The following is a 21350-nucleotide window of genomic DNA, read 5'->3' on the forward strand; positions in this document are numbered from 1 at the left end:
CAATGGGCAGGTCATTTTGGGAGCGCTAAATACAGCGCTCCCAAACCGCCCCAAAGATGCTGCTTGCAGGACTTTTTGGAACGTCCCGCCCAGTGTGAACAGTCACAACTGAATGAATGGGAGGTGGTTTTCAGGCACTCACCAGATTCTATTTCCAGCCCTAAAGTCCCTGAAAACTGCCTCAATGTGAAAGGGGTCTAATTAGTCTCTGTGCTGGCCCAGCTCCTCCACCCCACCCCTCACCTCCCTATATAGCTGTCCCCTGGCCATGCATCTACATTGCTGTTGTATATGCATCTCCTTCACTGGCATGCACCCGCTGAGACTAAATCAGTATGTGCAGCTGTTCAGAGTGCAAAAATCACAGGCAGTAATGGACACATAACCCCGGTCAATCACTGCTGTGGAGGAGGATAAGAGGTGTAGCTTTTGCGCTGTGCCTCTTTCATGTTGCCTGTGTGTGCGCTCCTTGAAACAGCTGCATGTTCAGGTGCAGTCTGAGTGGGAGCACGCATGTACAGGAGACTCCTACAAGACCCTATTAGGTCTGAGCGGCACAGGGGACACACAATGTAGAGGTCAGGAGGAGATTTCTTACTAAAAAGACATCAAATACATGTAAGTTTTAAAGAATTTATCAACCTAGAATTTCATATTCCTGATATGTGCCTGCTGTACCATGTACTTGTATGAAAAAATATCCCGTTCTCTTGTGTTGCTTCCTTTGTGTGAAATCCCTAGTGTTCCTGCCTGTAACTCTGCTTTCCTACTAAAAACTGACCACACTAAGCATTAAAGCACATCGTGGGCAGTTTTCTAGCTAAGCTGAGAACTCCCCCCCCCACCCTGTGTACAGCCATTCACTGGGAAGGCAGAAGACCAGTGTGCTGCTGCTTCTCCACCTCCAGCTCTCCAAAATCTTTATGCAGTTGAGACAGAAGACCAGTGTACTGCTGCTTCTCCTTCCCCAGCTCTCCAAGATCTACATGCAGATGAGAACACTGGTTATGTGATCACTTATAGAAAAAAGGGGTAAAAATCTATACACAAATGTTTTGCCTTCCATTTCTATTTACAACTGAATGGGTTGTTTTACAAGGTGAGGTTTACATATACCTAAATATTAGTATCCGATTTAGTAAAAAAATGACGTTATGGCTACTTTAAGGCATTCCTTAAAAGTCCAAATCAGTCCCAACCATTATAAAGATAAAGGGAGGTAAGACGTGAGAAAAAGCAGCTTTGATTTTGATCTAAACACCTTAGAACTATAACACAGGTGAATAAACAGGTATTTCCTCTTATGCTTGTAAAGCATGGAAACCTAGACATCAGACAGCCGCCAATAACTGAGACACAGAATAACCACATTTGACATCGGAAAATCAAGAAAATATAAGGATATATGTACATATACCTGACATATGGAAAAAAGAAGAACCTTGAGATGTACTTAAAGGATCAAACTACTACATGTCCACCTTCAGGTCTCTGGCAAGAGACTTCTATGTACAAGAGACCTCTATGTACTTGAGTTTATGGCTGACTCTAACAGCTCTTAAAGGGGTTCTCACATTTCCTATGGGAGTTCAAGGTTTCAGGTAAACCAGTTTCCTTGCATTAAACTAAAGCCATTGCTTGTGACTTACCTTTTTTCAGGTGCAGACAGTCTTCTTGGTTACACAGAAGATAATGTTACAGTAAGAAGGAGTAAGAGGCGGACACACTCTGAATGAGGACAAGTGGGAGTACGATAGGTAGGAGAGAAAACTGAAAGTAGAGGAGAAAAAACCAGAGAGGTGGAAGGGGTGGATGCTGCTCTGTAAACTATATTCAGATCAGTAATAACTAGTAGTAATAGAGCAGTCCTAGGAAATACAATACACCATGGAGATGACCCATATGGTGGGGTCCCTGGCCCATATGGTGGGGTCCCAGGACATCGCTGGAAATACTTCACACTGTGCTAGAATGTTACATTTTAGGATGCTTTCACACTGCTTTGTTGCAAAAACATCGTAAAAACACATATGCTTTTTTGCCATGTTCTGGTGCGTTTTGCACCTGTGAAAAAAAGGACACGTGACTTAAAAAAATGCACCAAAAACACAACGTGGGTGCGTTTTTGGTGGGTTTTCGCCACGTTTTTCATTCCTTTCAATGGAAAGGTGCATTTTTTTTTTACCACGCCAAATGTGCACCAAAAATGCAACATGCGGGACTTTTAAAAATACAACTAAGTGACGTAAAGGGTTCCATTGGACTTACCAGTCATGCATTTGTTTTCTTCGTTTGGTAAGGCAAAAACGGAAGACAAATTGATCAGTGTGAAAGGCCCTAAATACAGAATGCAGTGTGGAGCCCATGATGTACTGCAGCAAGTTTGCAGCATCACCGCCAAAAAGTGCCTGACCTTGTGCCGCCCCCCTAATCCATGCGCCCAGGCCCTAATCTATATGCAGGGTGCTGGAAGCATGGATTTCAATGTTTTGTTTTTTTTAAAAGCACATGATTAGAGCCTGAGGCTCTAATTGGTTTAAAAAAAAGGTGGGCTCGGGGCGCAGAGCTCTGTGCCCTGAGCCCACCCAGTTGTGACAATAGAGAATTAATATTCGCTCTTGTCTTCCTGCTTCTCCTCCCGGCCAATCAGGAAGGCCGAGAGGAGAAGTGACCATATGGGCCAGGAGCAGGGGGACGACAACAAGGAGGAGACACAGGGGGAAGCCACTGAAGCTGCCCACAGCCTGGATGGGGTAAGTGTGGGGCTGATGGGTGGGGGGGAGGGGGTTTGTTCACCAATCAACCAAGTCACAGGGGGTTTGACCGATCGACCGACTAAGCGACGGGGGGGGGTTGACCGATCAACCGACCAAATGAATGGGAGGGTCGGGTGGTTTGTTTGCTGCCCCCCCCTGAAAAATAGAGCACCAGCCGCCACTGCCGTATCACCTGTAGATTCACTGTATCTAGTTCACCTTTACCAAGCTCCATGTTTTAACCCCCCAAAATAACAGTATGTATTTTCATTTCCAAAAAATGATGACAAAAATGAGATCTCCTTGTCTATTGGTCTAAAAAGGGGTCATTTTGGGCGTGTTTGAACTGTCCTGGCATTTTTATTGGGTAGGTTTTATAACAGAAAGTAAGGGAAAGAGGGTTTTTTTTCCAACATTTTTGGTGATTTTTTCTTTGCATAGTAAAAAATTAAAAGACCCAGTGGTTATTAAATACCACCAAAAGAAAGTGCTATTTGCCTCAAAAATGATATAAAATTATTTTGGGTGCAGTGTTGCATGACATGAGTAATTGTCAGTCAAGTTTTCACAGCACTGAAAACTGAAAAGAACGGCCTAGTAATGAATATTTTTAGTACCCGAATGTTTTTTCTATTTCTGCCAGTGTGCATATAAACTTAATATATTTTTGTGTGGGCTGACCAATTAAAATGTTTTACAGTATAACTAAAAGGCAAAACATTTTTTTTTTTGGGAGGGTAGAAAGAGATTAGAACACCTGTCTGTTTTTTATTGCCATCTATGTCTCTTAGGGAGATTCACTTTCTCTACAGTATTTGTATTTGCCATTAACATCGAAGTGAAAGTGAAAGAAAATCTCAAATTTAGGTTTGTCCCCAGAACACTAATAGAGGGGAAATCTTACAATGGCGACATTCAGGTGTTTCCACTGTTTGGAGGGATTTCCTCTCAGTTCCAGTTTTGGCTATGGGACAGGAAATTAAGCGAAATCTCCCCAATGGGACACAGACAGCAAAAATAAAACAAACAAAAAAAACCAAAACTTAAGGCTACTTTCACACTGGGGCGCTTTTCAGGCGTTTTAGCTCTAAAAATAGCAACTGTAAAGCGCCTCTCATGTCTCCCCAGTGTGAAAGCTCGAGCGCTTTCACACTGGGGTGGTGTGCTTGCAGGACAGCAGCAGCGTGCAAGCAGCATCTTTGGGGTGGTGCAGGAGCGGTGCCCTGTCCATTGAAATGAATGGGCAGCGCCGCAACACGGGCACCTTTAACCCTTTCTTTCGCCGCTAGCGGGGGTTAAAAGTGCCCCGCTAGAGCCGAAAAGCGCAGCTAAAACGATGGTAAAGTGCCACTAAAACTAGCAGCGTGGCCCCTAACAGGGGTTATAACACTCCCTTACTACATGCAAAAAGCAAAAAAGGTTTGCCTATAGTTCTACTTTAACAAGTTTGGATCCAAAGAAAATGTTTAGCAATAAAATGACTTAACTCCCAGATCATTATAGATTTTCTGAAAGTAGAGGCCATGTAGATGAAAAGGATGATAGTTTAAAATTTTTATGTCATATGGCATTTGAACAACTGTTTATTAAATGCATATTTTCAGAAAAATAAAAATAAAATTTGTGTTTCATTGTGTTTATGAAGCATTGAAAAAGCTTCAAAAATGCTTTATAAATGCCCATGAAAGTGTTGCTTTGATGGAAATGATCTGCTTTGAGGTGTGGTTAGGCTGCGGTGTGATAGCAGACATTTTTGTGAATTCTCTGCAAAAATGGACTTGCATACTTTGATCCCTTTGACACTTGGCTTGGTCCAGCTCCACGTTGCAAAAACAAGCTTTGCCATTGCCTCCTGCCTGGCATTGTCAGTATTGCTGGCTGGTTGATGCTTTTGTCTGCACACAGAAGCAAATGGAGTTACCACACGGCTACTCTGTACAAAACAGGAAGTGGCTGGAGCTGCTCTGTCCTAGTTCTTTATTATTTCCCAGTGCATTCTGGGATATGGGAACCTCCACTGCCTCTCCCCTAATGCCCAGCTAACACTTTAAGCCCTTCCTGCCGAGTGCACACAGCAGGCATCATCCTGGTACTATTTTGTAGAGCGGGCGATCAGCTTTCCAAGTACAACAACCGATGTGGCTAAAAGCCGCTCGGCTGTTATACCGGAGGAGCAGGAGGGGACATCCCCCCTCCTGCCGCACTTACCGGGCCTCCCCACCGGGAGGCCCGATCACCAATCCGCCGCCTCCGTCGGCTGCTGACAGTCTGGAACGAAGCCGTAAGCGGCTTCGTTCCAGCCTCCTAATTTTAAACGCGGAAGCAACGTCATGACGTCACTTCCTGTTTACTCAGCTGCCAATGGCACCGGTTTAAAAAAAATATACAGTATTTAGAATCGCCGAAAACGGCGATCTGAATACTGTGAAGTGCAAAGGAGGGATAGGGGTTCTTTTAGACCCCGATCCCTCCATAAAGAGTACCTGTCACCACCTATTAATGTCACAAGGGATGTTTATATTCTTTGTGACAGCAATAAAAGTGATCAAAAAAAATTTTTTTCTGTAAACACAATTTATAAATATAAATAAGAAAAAAATATGTTTTTTAAAGCGTCCCCGTAAGCTCACACAGCAAAGAAAACGCATACGGAAGTCGAGCCCGCATGTGTAAACGGTGTTCAAATCACACATGTGAGGTATCGCCACGACCGTCAGAGCCAGAGCAATAATTCTAGCACTAGACCTCCTCTGTAACTCTAACCTGGTAACCGTAAAAAAATGTAAAGCATCACCTATGGAGATTTTTAGGTACCGTAGTTTGTCGCCATTCCACGAGTGCGTGCAATTATAAAGCGTGACATGTTTGGTATCTATTTACTCGGCGTGACATCATCTTTCACATTATACAAAAAAATTGTGCTAACTTTACTGTTTGTTTTTTTTTTTAAATTCATGAAAGTGTCCCTTTTCCCAAAAAGTTGCACTTAAAACACCGCTGCACAAATACCGTGTGATAAAAAATATTGCAACAATCACCATTTTATTCTCTAGATTCTCTGCTAAAAAAAATATATAATTTTTGGGGGCTCTAAGTAATTTTCTAGCAAAAAATACGGATTTTAACCTGTAAACACCAAATGTCAAAAATAGGCTTAGTCATAAAAGGGATATAAATGCTTCACTAACATGTCATAAATGCTATAGGTGCTGTTATAGAGCATTATCATTGAAAGCAATGGAGACGGCTGACAAGCATTGATGCCTCATGAAAAAGGACAAGCTGCTTAATTTTTAACACAACACAAAACAACTCTACCACTCTTGTATGAAAAGCACTGTGTGGTGCCATTGTAATATTCATGGCGGGCATTGAAGGTAGGGTTGCCACGTTATCCCTTTAAACCAAAACACATGAATTACACAGGTTCTGAGGCTAATTTATTGCAGATAAGGCACCAAGTGAGTTTAATTATCACCTTAATCAGCCACAGAACCTGTGTAATTATTATGTGTTTGGGTTTAAAGGGATGAGGTGGCAACACTAATTGAAGGGTGATTATGAGGCTTTAAAAATGCTGAATTAGGGCTTGTTCATGTGTGTGTGTTGGTTATGAAGAAAGAGGCAATACTCACGAACGCTCCTATGGCATTTATGCTGTTTTTATGCCATGTTTTCCTTGTGTTTATGAAGCATTGAAAACTCTTGCTTGATAAATGCCCATGGAATTTTTGCTTTTCTAGTGTGAAGTGCTTAAAGGTGAATATAAGATGTTAAAGGGTGGTTATGAGGCTTTAAAAATGCAGAACAAATGCCGCATATACATGTGGTATTGACGTACGTGTGAACGAGCCCTAATGCCCTGTACACACGTTCTGACTTTCCGACGGAATGTGTGCGATCGGAGCTTGTTGTCGGAAATTCCGACCGTGTGTGGGCTCCATTGGACTTTTTTCATTGGAATTTCCGACACACAAAGTTTGAGAGCAGGCTATAAAATTTTCCGACAACAAAATCCGTTCGCGTAAATTCCGACCCTGTGTGGACAATTCCGATGCACAAAGTGCCACGCATGCTCAGAATATATTAAGAGACGAAAGCTATTGGCTACTGCCCCGTTTATAGTCCCGACATACGTGTTTCACGTCACCGCGTTCAGAACGATCGGATTTTCCGACAACTTTGTGCGACCGTGTGTATGCAAAACAAGTTTGAGCCAACATCCGTTGGAAAAAATCCATGGATTTTGTTGTCAGAATGTCCGATCGTGTGTACAGGGCATAACAGTTCACTCTTTGGACGTACATAGTATGCCCAAAGAGCTGAACTGGTTAATGTGCCATTCAACATGTTATTAGTCATTTAATGCCCTTATAAGAATATACAATTGCAAAAATATTTGGCAACAGTTTTCTATGAAAAATAATCTGGATGGTCGGTTTTAGGTCTAATGCTCTACTGAGAAGGCAGATGATTACAGATCATAATATGGGAACTTACAGAAAATACCTAATGATTGCTGGTAAAAGAGAGGATTTTTTAACAGTCAGATGACAAAAACAAGGAATGTAATATGAATTGTAGCTTATTGCGAACATACCTGTATCATGCCTGCTTCTTGTTTCCTGTGTGCATGTTCCTTCTTTCCTATGAAGACTGCACTAATGTGCTGGCAAACAAGCCTCGGCAAAGTCAGATGTTCTGTTTATTAATAGACACGGTAGAGGGGAACTACACCCATTAAATGTTATTTACCCTTAGCTATTCCCGTAAATATGATGACTCCTATTAGATGACTTCAGTGTTTAGTAGATAAAGAAGATGTTGAGCATTTCTGATGGGACGATGTGATAAAAACTTTTAGCTATCGGCTTTTCTGTTTTGCATACCCTTTAATACACTTCCTTTTGGCCATGTTGCTTTATTCTTTACTGCTGGGTGGCTTGTTTAGACATGGGAATCATTGCAAAAAAGGGTCCATCAAAAAAGCTGGGGATTTTTGACTAATTTCACTTTATGAGCGCTATCCTGTGACTGATGTTGTGGGGATTTCCAGTAAAAATGGATCTCTTATGTCTGTTATCAGGAGTTCTGCATGTAGGAACAGAACTCCCTTCTTCCCCAACACATCGGCATATATATACACACACACTCACACATACACCAACATGCATTCATATACATACATACATACACTCTCTCTACACATATAACTCTACACACTGATATCCACGCACATACATATTTACACATACTACACACCTTCAAACACACTTCATTCATATAGTAACACTTATCCATTTTACATCCAATATACACTTTTTGACATAATTTTTTTGCATTTGTATTAATCACACCTATTTTAAGGTTTGTATATAAACATACTCATTTGCATATTTTTGTCTCTTATTTAATATTTATTTTTACTTATTTTTTTACACATTCATGTACCTCTCAATATTCTTACTAACACACGCTTTTCACTCCCTTTCCCATTTATTCTTTTTTTCATTTTTTCTTTCCTCTTCCCCTTTATCACACATTCTTCAGCAGATGCCAGATACGCGCATAATATGCATCACATACCTTTGCACTGTGATCGTCGGTCTGGCCCCACGGCTATTTTTCAACCTGGGTCTCTACTGGACTGCTCCCTGCCTCAGTCCCGGGGAAGATTACTTATACCAGACCACCGCTTAACCCCACCCTTGGAGCTGCTTTCAATCTATGGGCTACTTTGTAAGTAGGAATAGACCTGTTCCCACTTTTCCCATCTTTAGGATACTATGTATAGCCAGCTATTAAATCCATTAATTATCTTATTATTTTATAGTTCAATTCATGCATCCAACTTCTGAGGATTGCCAAAAGGCCATGAAACGCATTGAGTGTTCATCTAGGGATGCCAAGCTACGCTTGCTCTAATAACTGTAACTAATCATGTTATCTACCTGTATTTATCATGTGAATCATGTTTATATTATGTATTCTCTATTCTTATTCATATTTTGGCTTGTTTGCTATGAAATGTAATGTTTGTCACAAATCATGCTGAGTAATCTACCTTGTATTAATAAATGAATTATTATTATATAAGCTTATGTTGATTTTTTATGATTGTATATTGACATCATAAATGCCTTCTTATATTATTATTATATTATTGGATTATGCCTATTAGCTCTTCTCTCATGTACTACCCCTAGGGGATTGTGACATTCAATCCATTTACATTCGATACATATTTTTTATATACACCCGCATGCCTCAATTAAAGTCCCAACTCTACCCACCTTTTTCTTTTCTACACAGCAACACAAGTTGATCAAATCTGGATTGCAGGAGCACAAAGTGCTCCACAATGGTGGACTTATCAAACTATAGACAGTATCTACAAATTGGAAGACCTTACGCATGAGTTACGTAACTCTCAGGTTATGCAAGCTGGTCAGATTTCAAGACCACTTCCAGTTATGCAGAGATTATGGCCTCCAACAAATCTGCAAGGCCATAATAACTCTATGGCTATTAATGCTTATTAATGATTGGTAAATATATCTCATGCACATAGTTGGGATCTTGTTCTTGAGCATGGCGCTTAACCCCCCCTTCCCCCTTCTCTCTCCCTGTAGCTACTTACCCACTTCTTCCCCTTTCACTCCTTCTTTTTTTCACCTTTCCCTCTTTCCTATACTTTGTCTTCAAATTGAAACTTAACTGAGATGACTGCTATTAGATTTATGCAGCTGTATTACTCATGTCTGCGATTTCTTCTTGCAACCGTATTATGGGTATCTACTTTACCAACATTTAATCCTGTTGACGTCAACTGTTATTACGTCTTTTTACAGCTGTTTTATTTTTTTCTATATCCAAATGTTATACCACATGATATGGAAGTATCTCTAATGCCCCGTACACACGGTCAGATTTTCCGACGGAAAATGTGCGATCGGAACGTGTTGTCGGAAATTCCGACCGTGTGTGGGCTCCATCACACATTTTCCATCGGAATTTACGACACACGAAGTTTGAGAGCAGGCTATAACATTTTCCGACAACAAAATCCGTTGTCGGAAATTCCGATCGTGTGTACACAAATCCGAAGCACAAAGTGCCACGCATGCTCAGAATAAATTAAGAGACGAAAGCTATTGGCTACTGCCCCGTTTATAGTCCCGACGTACGTGTTTTAGGTCACCGCGTTCAGAACGATCGGATTTTCCGACAACTTTGTGTGACCGTCTGTATGCAAGACAAGTTTGAGCCAACATTCGTCGGAAAAAATCCATGGATTTTGTTGTCGGAATGTCCGATCAGTGTCCGACCGTGTGTACGGGGCATAAGTGTTTTTTGTATACGTTTCAATAAACACATATTAGAAAGAAAATAAAAAGAAATCTGGATTGCAGGATACTGGCAAAGTATATTAGAATTCTATATTAATAACCTAAAGCTGAACTCAAGGCCAATACAAAAAACACAATTTAATATAGTAGTGTATTTCTTTATAATATTTAAATTTATGTTCACATTTAACTAGTAAAATTACCTGAATGAGTCTCAATATAAGCCTCCTGGGAAGAAGGAACAGCAATGCTAGCCAATCAGGCTGTGCTGCACATGTGCAGACAGTAAACACACTGACAGTAGGAAGTAGCATTGTGTTGCTGCCCCTTCCGTCAGCAAAGTGCATGCAGAACGGTATCACCGCTGTATTCTTTAAAACTAACACAGAAAGTGGCATCACCTTCCTGGCAGTGCTTCTGTCAGGTGTGTGAATCACAAAAAGGACTGGACAGAATTACAATTTCTTTACAAGATAAGACAATCCACATATGCATAATTCAGCTGTGTATATAACGGTTTGCCTTTTAAGCCTTGGGAATAACTTTATTTTAACTTCTACTGTTAACAAAAAATAAACACTTTTTAAAAAAACACATTTTATTTCTACAAAATAGGGTTTAATAGAGCGTGAAACATAAGGCTGATGGATAACAGGTTTCTATGAAAAATGGACAGCATGCAACTTTTCGTTAACACAACTGATACTTTTTCAGAATCCTTGCTATTAACTATAGTCTATATAGAAAACAGTAAAAACAAACAAAAAATGTAATAAGTCGAAGTATTTTAAAATAACAATGAAATCATGGCTACTGTAACAGCATTTCTATGTTTTTTGTTGTTCCAAGGCTAGGACATGTACTGTGAAAAAAGACACCATAAGGATGTATGCAGAGAGGAGTTTGAAACACAGGGCATCACATTTTTTTTACTTTACTGGAGCTGTGTAGGTGACAGTTCAGAGGCTGTGTTTGACCTGCTTTGCATTTTTTGAGGTATGTTTGAAACGCAGGCAAAGCAGATCAATCACAGCCTTAATTTTGTCAAACATTGCGTTTTGCAATTGAATACATGCTTTTGAACACTGCATTCAAATTGAAAAGGCTTCATTTGACAAGAAGGAACACCTTAGGGTTCAGGCACATGGCCATTTGCAGACACAGATGTCCTGTAGCCAGGGCCGGCTCTACCACTAGGTAAACTAGGCAGCCACCTAGGGCGCAGTGCTGCCTAGGGCGCCCGGCCACTGGTGTTCCTACTCTATTCTCTCTGCAGAAAGTAACTAAGTCTCAGCATCAACAGTCTGTCACCGCTCCGTTCGCACATAGTGTCAGAGGCACGGCGGCGGCGGAGGACTGTGTCACGACTCCCGAATGAATGGAAGCAAGCAAACCTTCATTGATGGGCACTGGTAGGCTGCACTGATGGGAGCTGGTGAGGCTGCATTTGATGGGCACTTCGTTAAAAAGGTGGAGTATACATGGGCAGGGCAAAGGGGATGGAGTCAGTGGGGGGCAGCAAAATTAGGTTTCGTCTAGGGTGTCAAAAATCCTTGCACCAGCTCTGCCTGTAGCGCAACATTTCCAGCGTTTTCAAGCACCTGGGGAGCCATAGGTGGTGCGTACAACTGGTTATAAAGGTGAATGACTATATGCATTTGTAATTATATAAGCATCTTCCTTTTGCATTTGCATTTGCCTGAGCATGCATGTACGATGTATTTCCCAAACGTGAATGTTTCACGTACATCATGAGTGCTTGCACGAATACAAGTGCACACAGTCATTTACTTCTCTGGCCAGATGTTTGCACCACCTGCTGCTTCCCCAGGTGTTTGAAAATGCCAGGAAATTTACATTACAGGACATTTGATCTTGCAAATATTTGTGTGACTGTAGCCCTACACATAACGGTCTATTTTATTGTTATCTTTAGGCCTCATTCACATTGGTGTTCCATACAGCCACATGCAGGCAACCTGTTCAAATCAATGACAGGCGGGCGGCTGCATGGACCTCCACAGATCACATTGCATTCTGATCCATGCATCAGACTGGCACAAATGTATACTCCTGGATGTACTTGGAAATCCATGCAGGTCCATGTATCTGGCCACCTGTCATTGATTTCAACAAGCTACCTGCATATGGCTGCATGGAACATTCATGTATCCCACACAACCCTTTACATGAATATACAGATCAGTGTGCTTGTGTGAAGGAGGCCTTAAAACAAAGTCTAAGTATTCAAAAAGAAGTTAAAAATTTTAAATAAAAGCACGTTATAGAATAGAGCAAAAAATGTCCTATGAGTTGTCCAGTTTGAAGCTCCTCAATTCAGATTCTGCTGTAGATGTAAGGAATACAAAGAAGGTATCTGGGCCACCAGCCACTAGTAAACTTTACGCTTTATCATGTCCTGCCAGCATTTAATTCCTTAAGCTGGCCATAGATAGTTCAATTCAAAACCATGTATGGGTAGGCTGATTGTACAACCAGCATGTTGAATTTTCAAGATACGATTATTGCCAGCTTTTGTAGCCACTAGCAATAATCACTGTTCTTCCAGCAGGGATAGCTCCCTGTGCCCCCCTCGTCGGGAGAACACAATAGCTCCGCAAGAGGGATTTCTCCATCAACAATGACTGTGTTGATGGGGTAATCAAAGAAAATCATGTCATCTATGTGATGAATGCGGGTGTCAGATCCCTGCCCTCCTCGCTAACTTGCGACGAAGGACCGGCCAACCTCACACCACGCTGTCACTTACGCAACAATGCCACTCTCAGCTGCGCCCAGCACAAATATTTTCGAGCTTGTGGGACCCCAATCTAGGTGCCAACAGCCTGAGAGCGATTGTCACTGGGCTAATTACGCAATTAACCCTTTAACTGCCACCACCCCCCGTTTTAAAAGACCGAGCCGGGGGAGACTCGTAATTTTAGCAATACCAATTATGAGTTTAGAATAAGCGTCTGCAACACACACTGCTACAACAGACAGGTCTGCTCAGAGGCCTTACTCTACAACAGTAGCGCTCTTCAAGTGGCAGGTTCATTTATAGCTTGCATTAAGAGCTTTGGAGACAAGGTTAACACTTTTCAACATAAGGGTTTATTATTAAAAGGTCAAAGTTGGTGAAAATAAACATTTACAGAAAAAAGATGTTTCTAAAAGATAAAAACAATCTACAGCCACCAAGAAATAAGGTAGAATTGGGGAGGAAGAACACTTGCAATTAATGTCCGAGGGTTGATCAGAGTTCAAACGATGATCTGGGTAATCGGTTCTCAAACTTGGCAGATGTTCCTGCTTGGATGGTAAAAGGAGAACTGACAATCGTCTTGGCTTCTCCTCTTTTCTGTCAGATCAAAGGGGTGTTGACAGCGACCAATCGCCTGGTCATCTTATTTAGGGGCTGGTTGCTAGGAGGTGTCTACACTCATGACCATGTCCCAGGTACACTTTGTGATACATATTCATATCTCTGCATCTATAGTATTTACAGACTGCAAATATCCATATTATTGTTCATATTATTGTTGTGCCATGTCTCCAATGTCTAGTTTATCTAGGAAGAATAAGGGGTACCAGTGGTTTCCCATATGACCTGATATAGGATTGTCTGGACTTGAAACGTTACAATTTATCTGAGGATCTAAATTTGGCCATATTATGGCTGTGCTATTATTACTTTGGAAGTTATGAAACATGCTGAAATTTCATACTATTCCACTGTTTAAGCTTTATGTGGACTAAAGTATTTACGACTGGTATATGCTGTTTCTCTGAATTGAGAGGCTGACAGTTTTACGATAGGCCTGGACATCCTGCCAGGCCAACATTAGCTGTTTTTACAGACCTAGTCTGGTTCTGCTTTCTCTGTTGAGATAACACCTCCTTTGAAGGATAAACCTATGATTCCTGCATATAAGAAAGGAGGGAGGGAGTTCAGATTTTTCTGTAATGTTAATCTGTTAGCCAAGCGGTCATGGCTGCCCTAAGATTCTCAAACAACATGGCCACTAGCTACAGCTTGTCGTGTGTCCAGTACGTGATATCGTTACAATCTATGGCTGGCTTTAGTGACAAGAGGAAAGCAGCATGCCATGTGTCAAACAATGTGCTCCCCAGAACACAATATGAGGATTGGTATGCCCTTCAGTAGTGACAGTTTTATATAACCTTGGAAGGTTAATGTTAAGATTTACCTCAAATACTGCTTAGAGTATATTTTCCAGTACTGTAAAGTGACTAAACTGAAAATGTAAATAAAAATGGAGAAACCCACAGATGCCTTCAAGTGTTCTGCAAATACCAACTAAATCTAGTGGAACTTTGGTCCATGCCTCTCTTTGTGATGCTGCTCATTATACTGCTGGACCAGTTGAGAGGAGTCCCTGTGGAGCCCCTTGGATCTTAAGTACAGGCAATATAGGGACTATTGACAGAGCATTGCTTGTCCCACAAGTAGCACTGTAGTTTTTAGGTTTGGTTAGGTTCACCAAGTCTGTCACAGCTAGCTCTTCCACATCTACAGTAATTGTTACTTGATAGACATCAAGCCAAACAAGCACGCAAGATAAGAGAAGTTATCCTTGAAGTTTATGTCTAGGCATTACACAAATGTAACCCCAAACCTCCCTTTATTCTTGTAGATCATGTACCAGCATTATTTTTTTTTCATTTACCTTGTTCCTGTAGTGTAAAATGGCTTTTATTATTTTCTATGATATCATCACCAGATCTGTAAGATTCCTGCAGGGGCAGCTGGCAGAAGTTCAGTTTCTGTTGTCCCCAGAACTACTGTACATACGTCGAGCGCTTTCCCTACACACACTGTGTGGGTCAGCTTCTGAGAGTCAAAGTAGCAGCATTGTTTTGATGGGACATAAATCAATGCATGCAGGTGGAGAGAGGCAGAAAGGGTTGAGGGATAGGTAGTGTTCTGTAGTTCAGCAGGTAGAGCTTGCAATGCTGGTTGGGATTTCAGTCCAGCAAAGGCACTATGAAAGTAACAAGCACAATGGAATACTGGCAACTCAATATGTATTTTTCTGTACCTGCAGCAATTTTGGGGAAATGTACATAGCAGAGATATAGTTATTGTGTATACCAAACTAAAACCTTCATCATTGGAATAAACAAGTGCCGTGTCTATCGCCCAGTCCTACTCCACAGAATGTCTTTACTACTTTTGTAGATGCTCTTTAAGATTGAACCTCCATCACCCTTTTCAGCTCTGATAGCCAATCTGTGTCCATATCCTCTTCCTCAAAGTCTCTATAGATTGAAGAATAAAAGAACATCAGTCATCTCTGAATTTATACTTAAAATATATTATGCTAAAGTTATAAATCCTAGATTAAGATTATAGAGCACCTGTAATTTAAAATTGCACTTAAAAAGTAAATCAAAAAAGTAGAGTCCATTAGTTGACTGCTAACACTATCCAAAAAATATGACAACTGTTCTAAAGTCAGACAGTTCACTCAATTTACCTTTAAGAGGACCTGTTAGTGTGTTAATATAGATGCTGCCAGTGTTGATCTTTATTGATGTTAGATGTTTCATTCTAATTCTTGCTTCGCTGCCTAAAGCGTTATTGCAACGATAACTATTTTTGACTGGATGCCATGGGTTAATGAATATCACTGATTCTGCATGGTGTAATCTCAAAAAGCAATGATCTTAGTCTTTAGAGAGCATTCATAACTTACGTGTCTTCATCATCAGATCTTGACTGCAATCTTTCAGGATCTATGGCAATCTCCTCCTCTCTGCTGTCTGTGGCATCTGGTCCTCGAACGTCAGTGCTAAGTGGTCCCTTCAGACATTCTTCTGAAGGTTCTATTGTACAAAGACAAAACATCTTAGAGGATAGTTTGATGATGACCATAGAAAGATCGAAAGTACTCATGAATAATCATTTGTTTTATGTCCTAACTGACCTATAGACTAGAGAATACAGGTGCTTGGGTAAGCTGTTTAACCTCTTGCTGTCCATGTACTGTATATCTGTGACAGCTGGGATGGTGAGCTATAAAGCAGAACTTTGCCCATAACAATTTGACAAAAAAGAATGTTCTTTGGCAAGGAACAAACATTCCAAATTAACAATTATGCTACCAAAATCAGTGTGTGCTGTAGTGTGTGTAATTTCCTCCAGCACTGCTCCTGTTTCTTCTTGCTGGAAGCTGCCATTTTGCTGGAGCCCAGAGCCCCTAAGCAGCAGTAAATATTTAGGCTGTCAGCACATAAGGCCTCTAGTGGCTCTGATTTTCCTGCACAGTGCAACTGAGCACGTGCAGGGCAGGATGAGACAGTGTATTACTGGATTTTAAACAGTATAGGCACTTATTTTTAACGTTTCACATAACTATACCTGCAAAAAGGGCCACCATGAAGTGATCTATGAAGTGATCTACCAGGGCTTAATTTTTTTGACTAAAGTTCCACTTTAACGCACACATATATGTCCTTAGGGGCCTAGATTTCTATACTAAGAGCACACTCACTGCTTCCTTTTAGCACAGTAAACAATTTGTCATAAACAGTTCGTCTGTTTATGATTTCCCAATCATAAGCCAACGGTTTTGCACAGAGCAGCCCTGATCCTCCTCTTCTTAGTGCTTCTGGCTACTCCACCCTGTCGAGTGCCCCCTGCTTGCTATGCTCGGCTCTGCCCCTGCTCTTTCCTCTCTAGCTGTGATTTACAGCAGCAGGAGCCAACGGCTCTCATTACTGTCTCTGAGCCAATAAGGAGGGAGAGAGCGGAGAGGGACGCTGCTCTTGGGCAGAACACTGGACTGAGATCTGGCTCAGGTAAGTTTAAGGGGAAGCTGAGAGCTGCACACAAAGATTTTACCCTGCAAAAAAAAAACTTTCTACCTTTAGAAACTCTTTAAATCAGCTGACCCATAATAATATAGTTACTGTATAAAGCAGTGAATCTGACATTCAGCAACCTGACAATGCTATAATGTGTATAATAATGATGATAATTCGATTAATGTGTATATAGTCAGTTACTCTTTAAGAGCAAAATATGTGAAAATGGGTCCACAATACAATATCAGTTGGTATTATACTTACTTGCCCTATAGATGGTGTATGTTTTAAATGCTGTGGTGAGGTCAGCGTTATTTAGGATATTAAGCAATGATTCAGGTGTCTCCTTTTTCCACTTTTTTCTCTGCTCCTTCAGTTTATAATTGATAACATTGCCTCCTACATACAGGACCAAGAACACAGCAATGAGTTAAGGAAATAGTACAAGATTGAAAGGATAAAAAAATACCAATTATGACCACTTTGTGAAAAATAGGTTGTGTTATTTTAGCTGTACCTATTTTTTTTCTGTTGCGATGATGGGTGGTTGTTGCTGCAAAATCTATGAAAGGGCTGACTCTAGAAGCAGGCATCTGCTAAGAAATGCCACACATGAGCAGATAAAGACACTTGAAGCTTCAAGGCGGTAATAAAATAACACAACCCACCAACCTCTTCATACATGTCAACACTCTGGGAGGACTGCACAAAATTTAAAGCTGAATTCCAGGCAGATATAAATAACAAAAATTAATACAGCTCTGTATTTGTATTTAAAGCTTTGTTATACTTCAAAGGCTCCACATAGTGTAAAATCTTGGTGGGTTTATTAAGTATAAAAAGGAACACTCACAGCAGAGAAAAATCAGGTCTTCTGCCCCAGAACGACGTCATTTGTGACGAAACGCATAGAGCAGAGCGACGTGCTGACGTAACCATCTCTCTTGTGTCCCGACGGACAGGTTTGTTAAGTTTTGGTGTGTCAGCCGGCACAGAACCTAAGGTGGTTTTTTTACGTATTGCTGTGAGTGTTACTTTTCATACTTAATAAACCCACCAAGGATTTTACACTATGTGGAGCCTTTGATCTCTTTTTGGTACCTAACTATGATCCAACTTACTGAGGGATATCGGAAGTTTGGAGAAGCCCGGAGATGAGGAAAAAGGCCCCGGCTGGGTTTTAAGCCACAGGCATACCTTGACCCCTTATAATAAAGGGAGTCACAGGAGCTGGTAAACAGTTTCTACAGCTGGTGCTGGATTTACTGCAGTTTTTTGGTGATGGATGATGGACACTGCTATTGATTCATTATTACATTGTTTGTGGTCAACTTTACACAGATGAACTTAATCCATATAGATTCATTTATGGACTTTACATTTATCATTTAGCGCGATTTAAAATGTTCTTTATTTACTCTTTGTGATTGTGTTACAGAAAATAATTGCTGCTCACTGTTCATTTATTTGTTTATTTTTTTTTAGGGATAGATGATTTATAGCGCAGTTTTTACACTTTTTATAACTATAGTCCATGGGGAAATACCACTTCTTTATGCAGTTGCATTTAGGGATGTGGCCGATGTGATCATTAGGATCCATTCACCGCTTTCTATTCTTTGTATTTGTTGTTGTTATGTTTTTAAATGTCAGTAATGTTAGTACCTGAATCTGGTAACAGCCTCTTGAAACCCATTGTACAGCAGAGCTCAAATTGGGAGAGGAAGAAGTAGCTCAAGGAGCCAGTTAGTTGTACTGCAGTGCTTAGGTGCTAACAAGGAACATGCTGATAGGAGGAGACAGCAGATTAACAGAGACATTAGCTTTTAGGTGTGCTGCTCCTCCTTTTACTCTCCAATCACAGGCTGAGGGGGGGACAAGACCCGTAAAGGTAACTTAACCATAGCAGAGAAAAATCAGGTCTTCTGCCCAGTAGTACAAAGTTGTGCTGTGTATAGGGGTTATGTTACAAATCATTTTATGACTAGCCCACTCACCCACACTTCTGTTAGACTCTATGCTAGATGTGAGGCTGGTGGCATCCTTCAGAACATTTACAACGGTGTCTGTGGGTTCCTTCTTCCACTGTTGCCTTCTTGAACAAGGAGCTTTGTAGGGCTGGGCTGAATGAAAACAGAATGTATGTATTTATAATATCTACATACACACACATGCATAATGTATACATACACTGCATATTTGTTTTGTCACAATACCGTTCCATCATATTATCCATACCGTTCCAGAATTTTCACTATCTGTGTCTACATTTTGTCCAGTATCACTCATTCACACGAGCCAACCAAGCTGTATGCCAGTATGAAGGAGCCGTCTTCAGTCACCTACATAGGTGCCTGCACGGGTCCGCATGGAACACTTGTGCATCCCACGCGGGTGAAGACAGATCCTTCGCACAGGTGTATAGATCGATACACCAGAGTGAATGAACACTAAAGTAAATGTAAACTCTAATTGAATAAGAACTAGTTGGCTAAAGCACTATGCACTAAACAACCACCATTTATAAATAAAAAATAAATAAAATAAAAGCCATTTCCTGTTGTCATGCAATCCAGTGATGGCTTCATGTTCATGACATTTCTTGGAGAGGATGTTCTAACACCAGTGGACCATGCTTGATTAATGCTGTCTTCATTAGGAGCCCATGTGAAAGAGTGACCATGCATGGCACAAGTTAGAGGAAAGGACAGAGCACCGACCTCCCAGCACACACCAGCAGCCATACTTTTACCATGGTTGCTGATATGAACTTGCTCTTAAAGTGTTACTAAACCCAGGACCCTGCGTTCACTATAAGCATAGAAGAACACAGAGGGCGCATAGGCCTAGTACATTATCCTCAATACATATTTTTTTTATTAAAAATGGAGGAGAATATACTCACAAACCAGTACTTGTGTCATAGCATTATTATACAGTCATCCGCTTAAATCCATATGCCAAAATCCACAACACTTGCAGTCACATCGGCTAACACGTTTAAAGGTTTCCCTCTTCTTCAGAGCCTTGTTTAGATGTCTATTAGTGTTGACAAGGAACTTTTCAGTCAGGATCAGTGCTTTCTCTGTTTAGTGCTGCTGTATATAGCTTCCTTGTTCCTCGACTACAAGTGGATTTTTGCATATGGATTTAAGTGGATGATTTTATGATAATGCTATGACAAAAGTACTGGTTTGTGAGTAAATTCACCTCCATTTTTATTAAATAAAACATGTATTGAGGATAATGCGCTAGGTCTATGTGCCCTCTGTGTCGTTCTATGCTTTCAGTTCATTTGGACGCCTCCAGTCTTTGGAAGGCAGCGAGGTGTGCATTAGCCACATATATTAACATGTCAAGATAACAGTCTGATAACACGTTGGGACTTGCCACACGGCGCAGGAGAGTGAACATTTTGATATCCTCTGCGTTCACTATATCTGGTCTCCCACAGTACACAGAACATGGAAACTCAATTACTTTAGTAAATATAAACTACTAAATACCTATTCTCATCTGCAGTATAAAAGCAGTCTTGTGACTTCTATCAGTGTCCAGCGAAGCGCTGGTTAATGCTTGTAGAAGGAATTTTCATTCTTCTGTGACTGTCCTATGAGGCTGCATGATCCCTGACTTTGTCTGGATAGTACTGACTGGCCCTGTGCTGATCACATGCACTATCCCAAGAAATAAAAATAAAAAAAACCTCTCTAGCAGTACACACCAAACTGAGCATGTGCAGAGTGCCTCCAAGGCTCTGTAACATCAGGAGATGGATTGGGGACTGTAGGAGAAGGGGAGGTTCAGAGAAGAAAGAATCAAATAGCCTTTTTACACAATGCGCAAGATTAACCCCTTAGGTTTCACAGTTAGTATAACAAGCATGATTTATTGCATACTCATACTGATTTTACTGTTGTGGGTTTAATAACACTTTAATGGCAGGATAACAGGCATTATTTTAATGAAAGCTGAAGATTCATAAATATATTGGAAATTACGTTTGAAATCACATTAACATACTGAACAGGCATATGAGGATTTCAGTGATTGGGTTTTTAAATATTATTAAAATCATGGGCACTGTAGTAGGAGTTGCTGGAACATGCAAAGGTGACTGGGAACTTGGAACTATGGAGATCCAGGGGCGTATATCACCTATGCCACTTGGTCTCCAATGGTGATCTAAAACAATTCGATATGCTAAGAGATGAATTTGGACTTCCGGCCTCACTATTTTTCCGCTATCTTTTAGAACACAATTCTCAGCAGGTTTCACCCCACTTTAAGTGAACCCCTTTGTGGCTGTAATATGTAGCTCGGATCCCAAAAAACTGATATCCACATTCTATAATATGTTACTTATGCCTTCGGCGAGCAGGTTAGCTTATGCACTAAAGGGTAGGTGGGAGGA

The 21350-nt window shown here is 40.8% G+C and overlaps 2 protein-coding genes and 1 long non-coding RNA gene across 5 annotated transcripts in view; 1 reads left to right on the forward strand and 2 right to left on the reverse strand.

The window, feature by feature from the left end:
- Nucleotides 1-7512, reverse strand: part of NEK5 (NIMA related kinase 5) — a 91797-nt gene extending 84285 nt beyond the window's left edge. Inside the window, exon 1 of one of the 2 annotated variants that reach the window (XM_073613250.1) lies at nucleotides 7357-7512. The gene's annotated coding sequence lies outside the window, so the exon portion shown is untranslated. Of the gene's footprint in view, nucleotides 1-1649; nucleotides 1774-7356 lie in introns of those variants that run through there. The other variant, XM_073613252.1, reaches the window with a different exon arrangement.
- LOC141127077 (uncharacterized) lies at nucleotides 1305-8874 on the forward strand. The gene is made up of 3 exons (XR_012241485.1): nucleotides 1305-1601; nucleotides 8307-8495; nucleotides 8590-8874. It is a non-coding gene; the product is annotated as an uncharacterized lncRNA (long non-coding RNA).
- A 4322-nt stretch (nucleotides 8875-13196) lies between these two features.
- The window catches only part of LOC141127078 (serine/threonine-protein kinase Nek3-like), a 51379-nt gene continuing 43225 nt past the window's right edge, over nucleotides 13197-21350 (reverse strand). For both annotated transcript variants that reach the window (XM_073613253.1, XM_073613254.1), the window contains 4 exons: nucleotides 18934-19059; nucleotides 17201-17335; nucleotides 15826-15955; nucleotides 13197-15388 (listed from right to left, as the gene is read on the reverse strand). In XM_073613253.1, the coding sequence (XP_073469354.1) occupies nucleotides 15316-15388; nucleotides 15826-15955; nucleotides 17201-17335; nucleotides 18934-19059 (464 nt within the window). In that variant the 3' untranslated portion in view covers nucleotides 13197-15315. The remainder of the gene's footprint in view (nucleotides 15389-15825; nucleotides 15956-17200; nucleotides 17336-18933; nucleotides 19060-21350) is intronic.

Source organism: Aquarana catesbeiana, linkage group LG02, assembly GCF_042186555.1.
Source record: "Aquarana catesbeiana isolate 2022-GZ linkage group LG02, ASM4218655v1, whole genome shotgun sequence".
Lineage (NCBI taxonomy): Eukaryota > Metazoa > Chordata > Amphibia > Anura > Ranidae > Aquarana > Aquarana catesbeiana.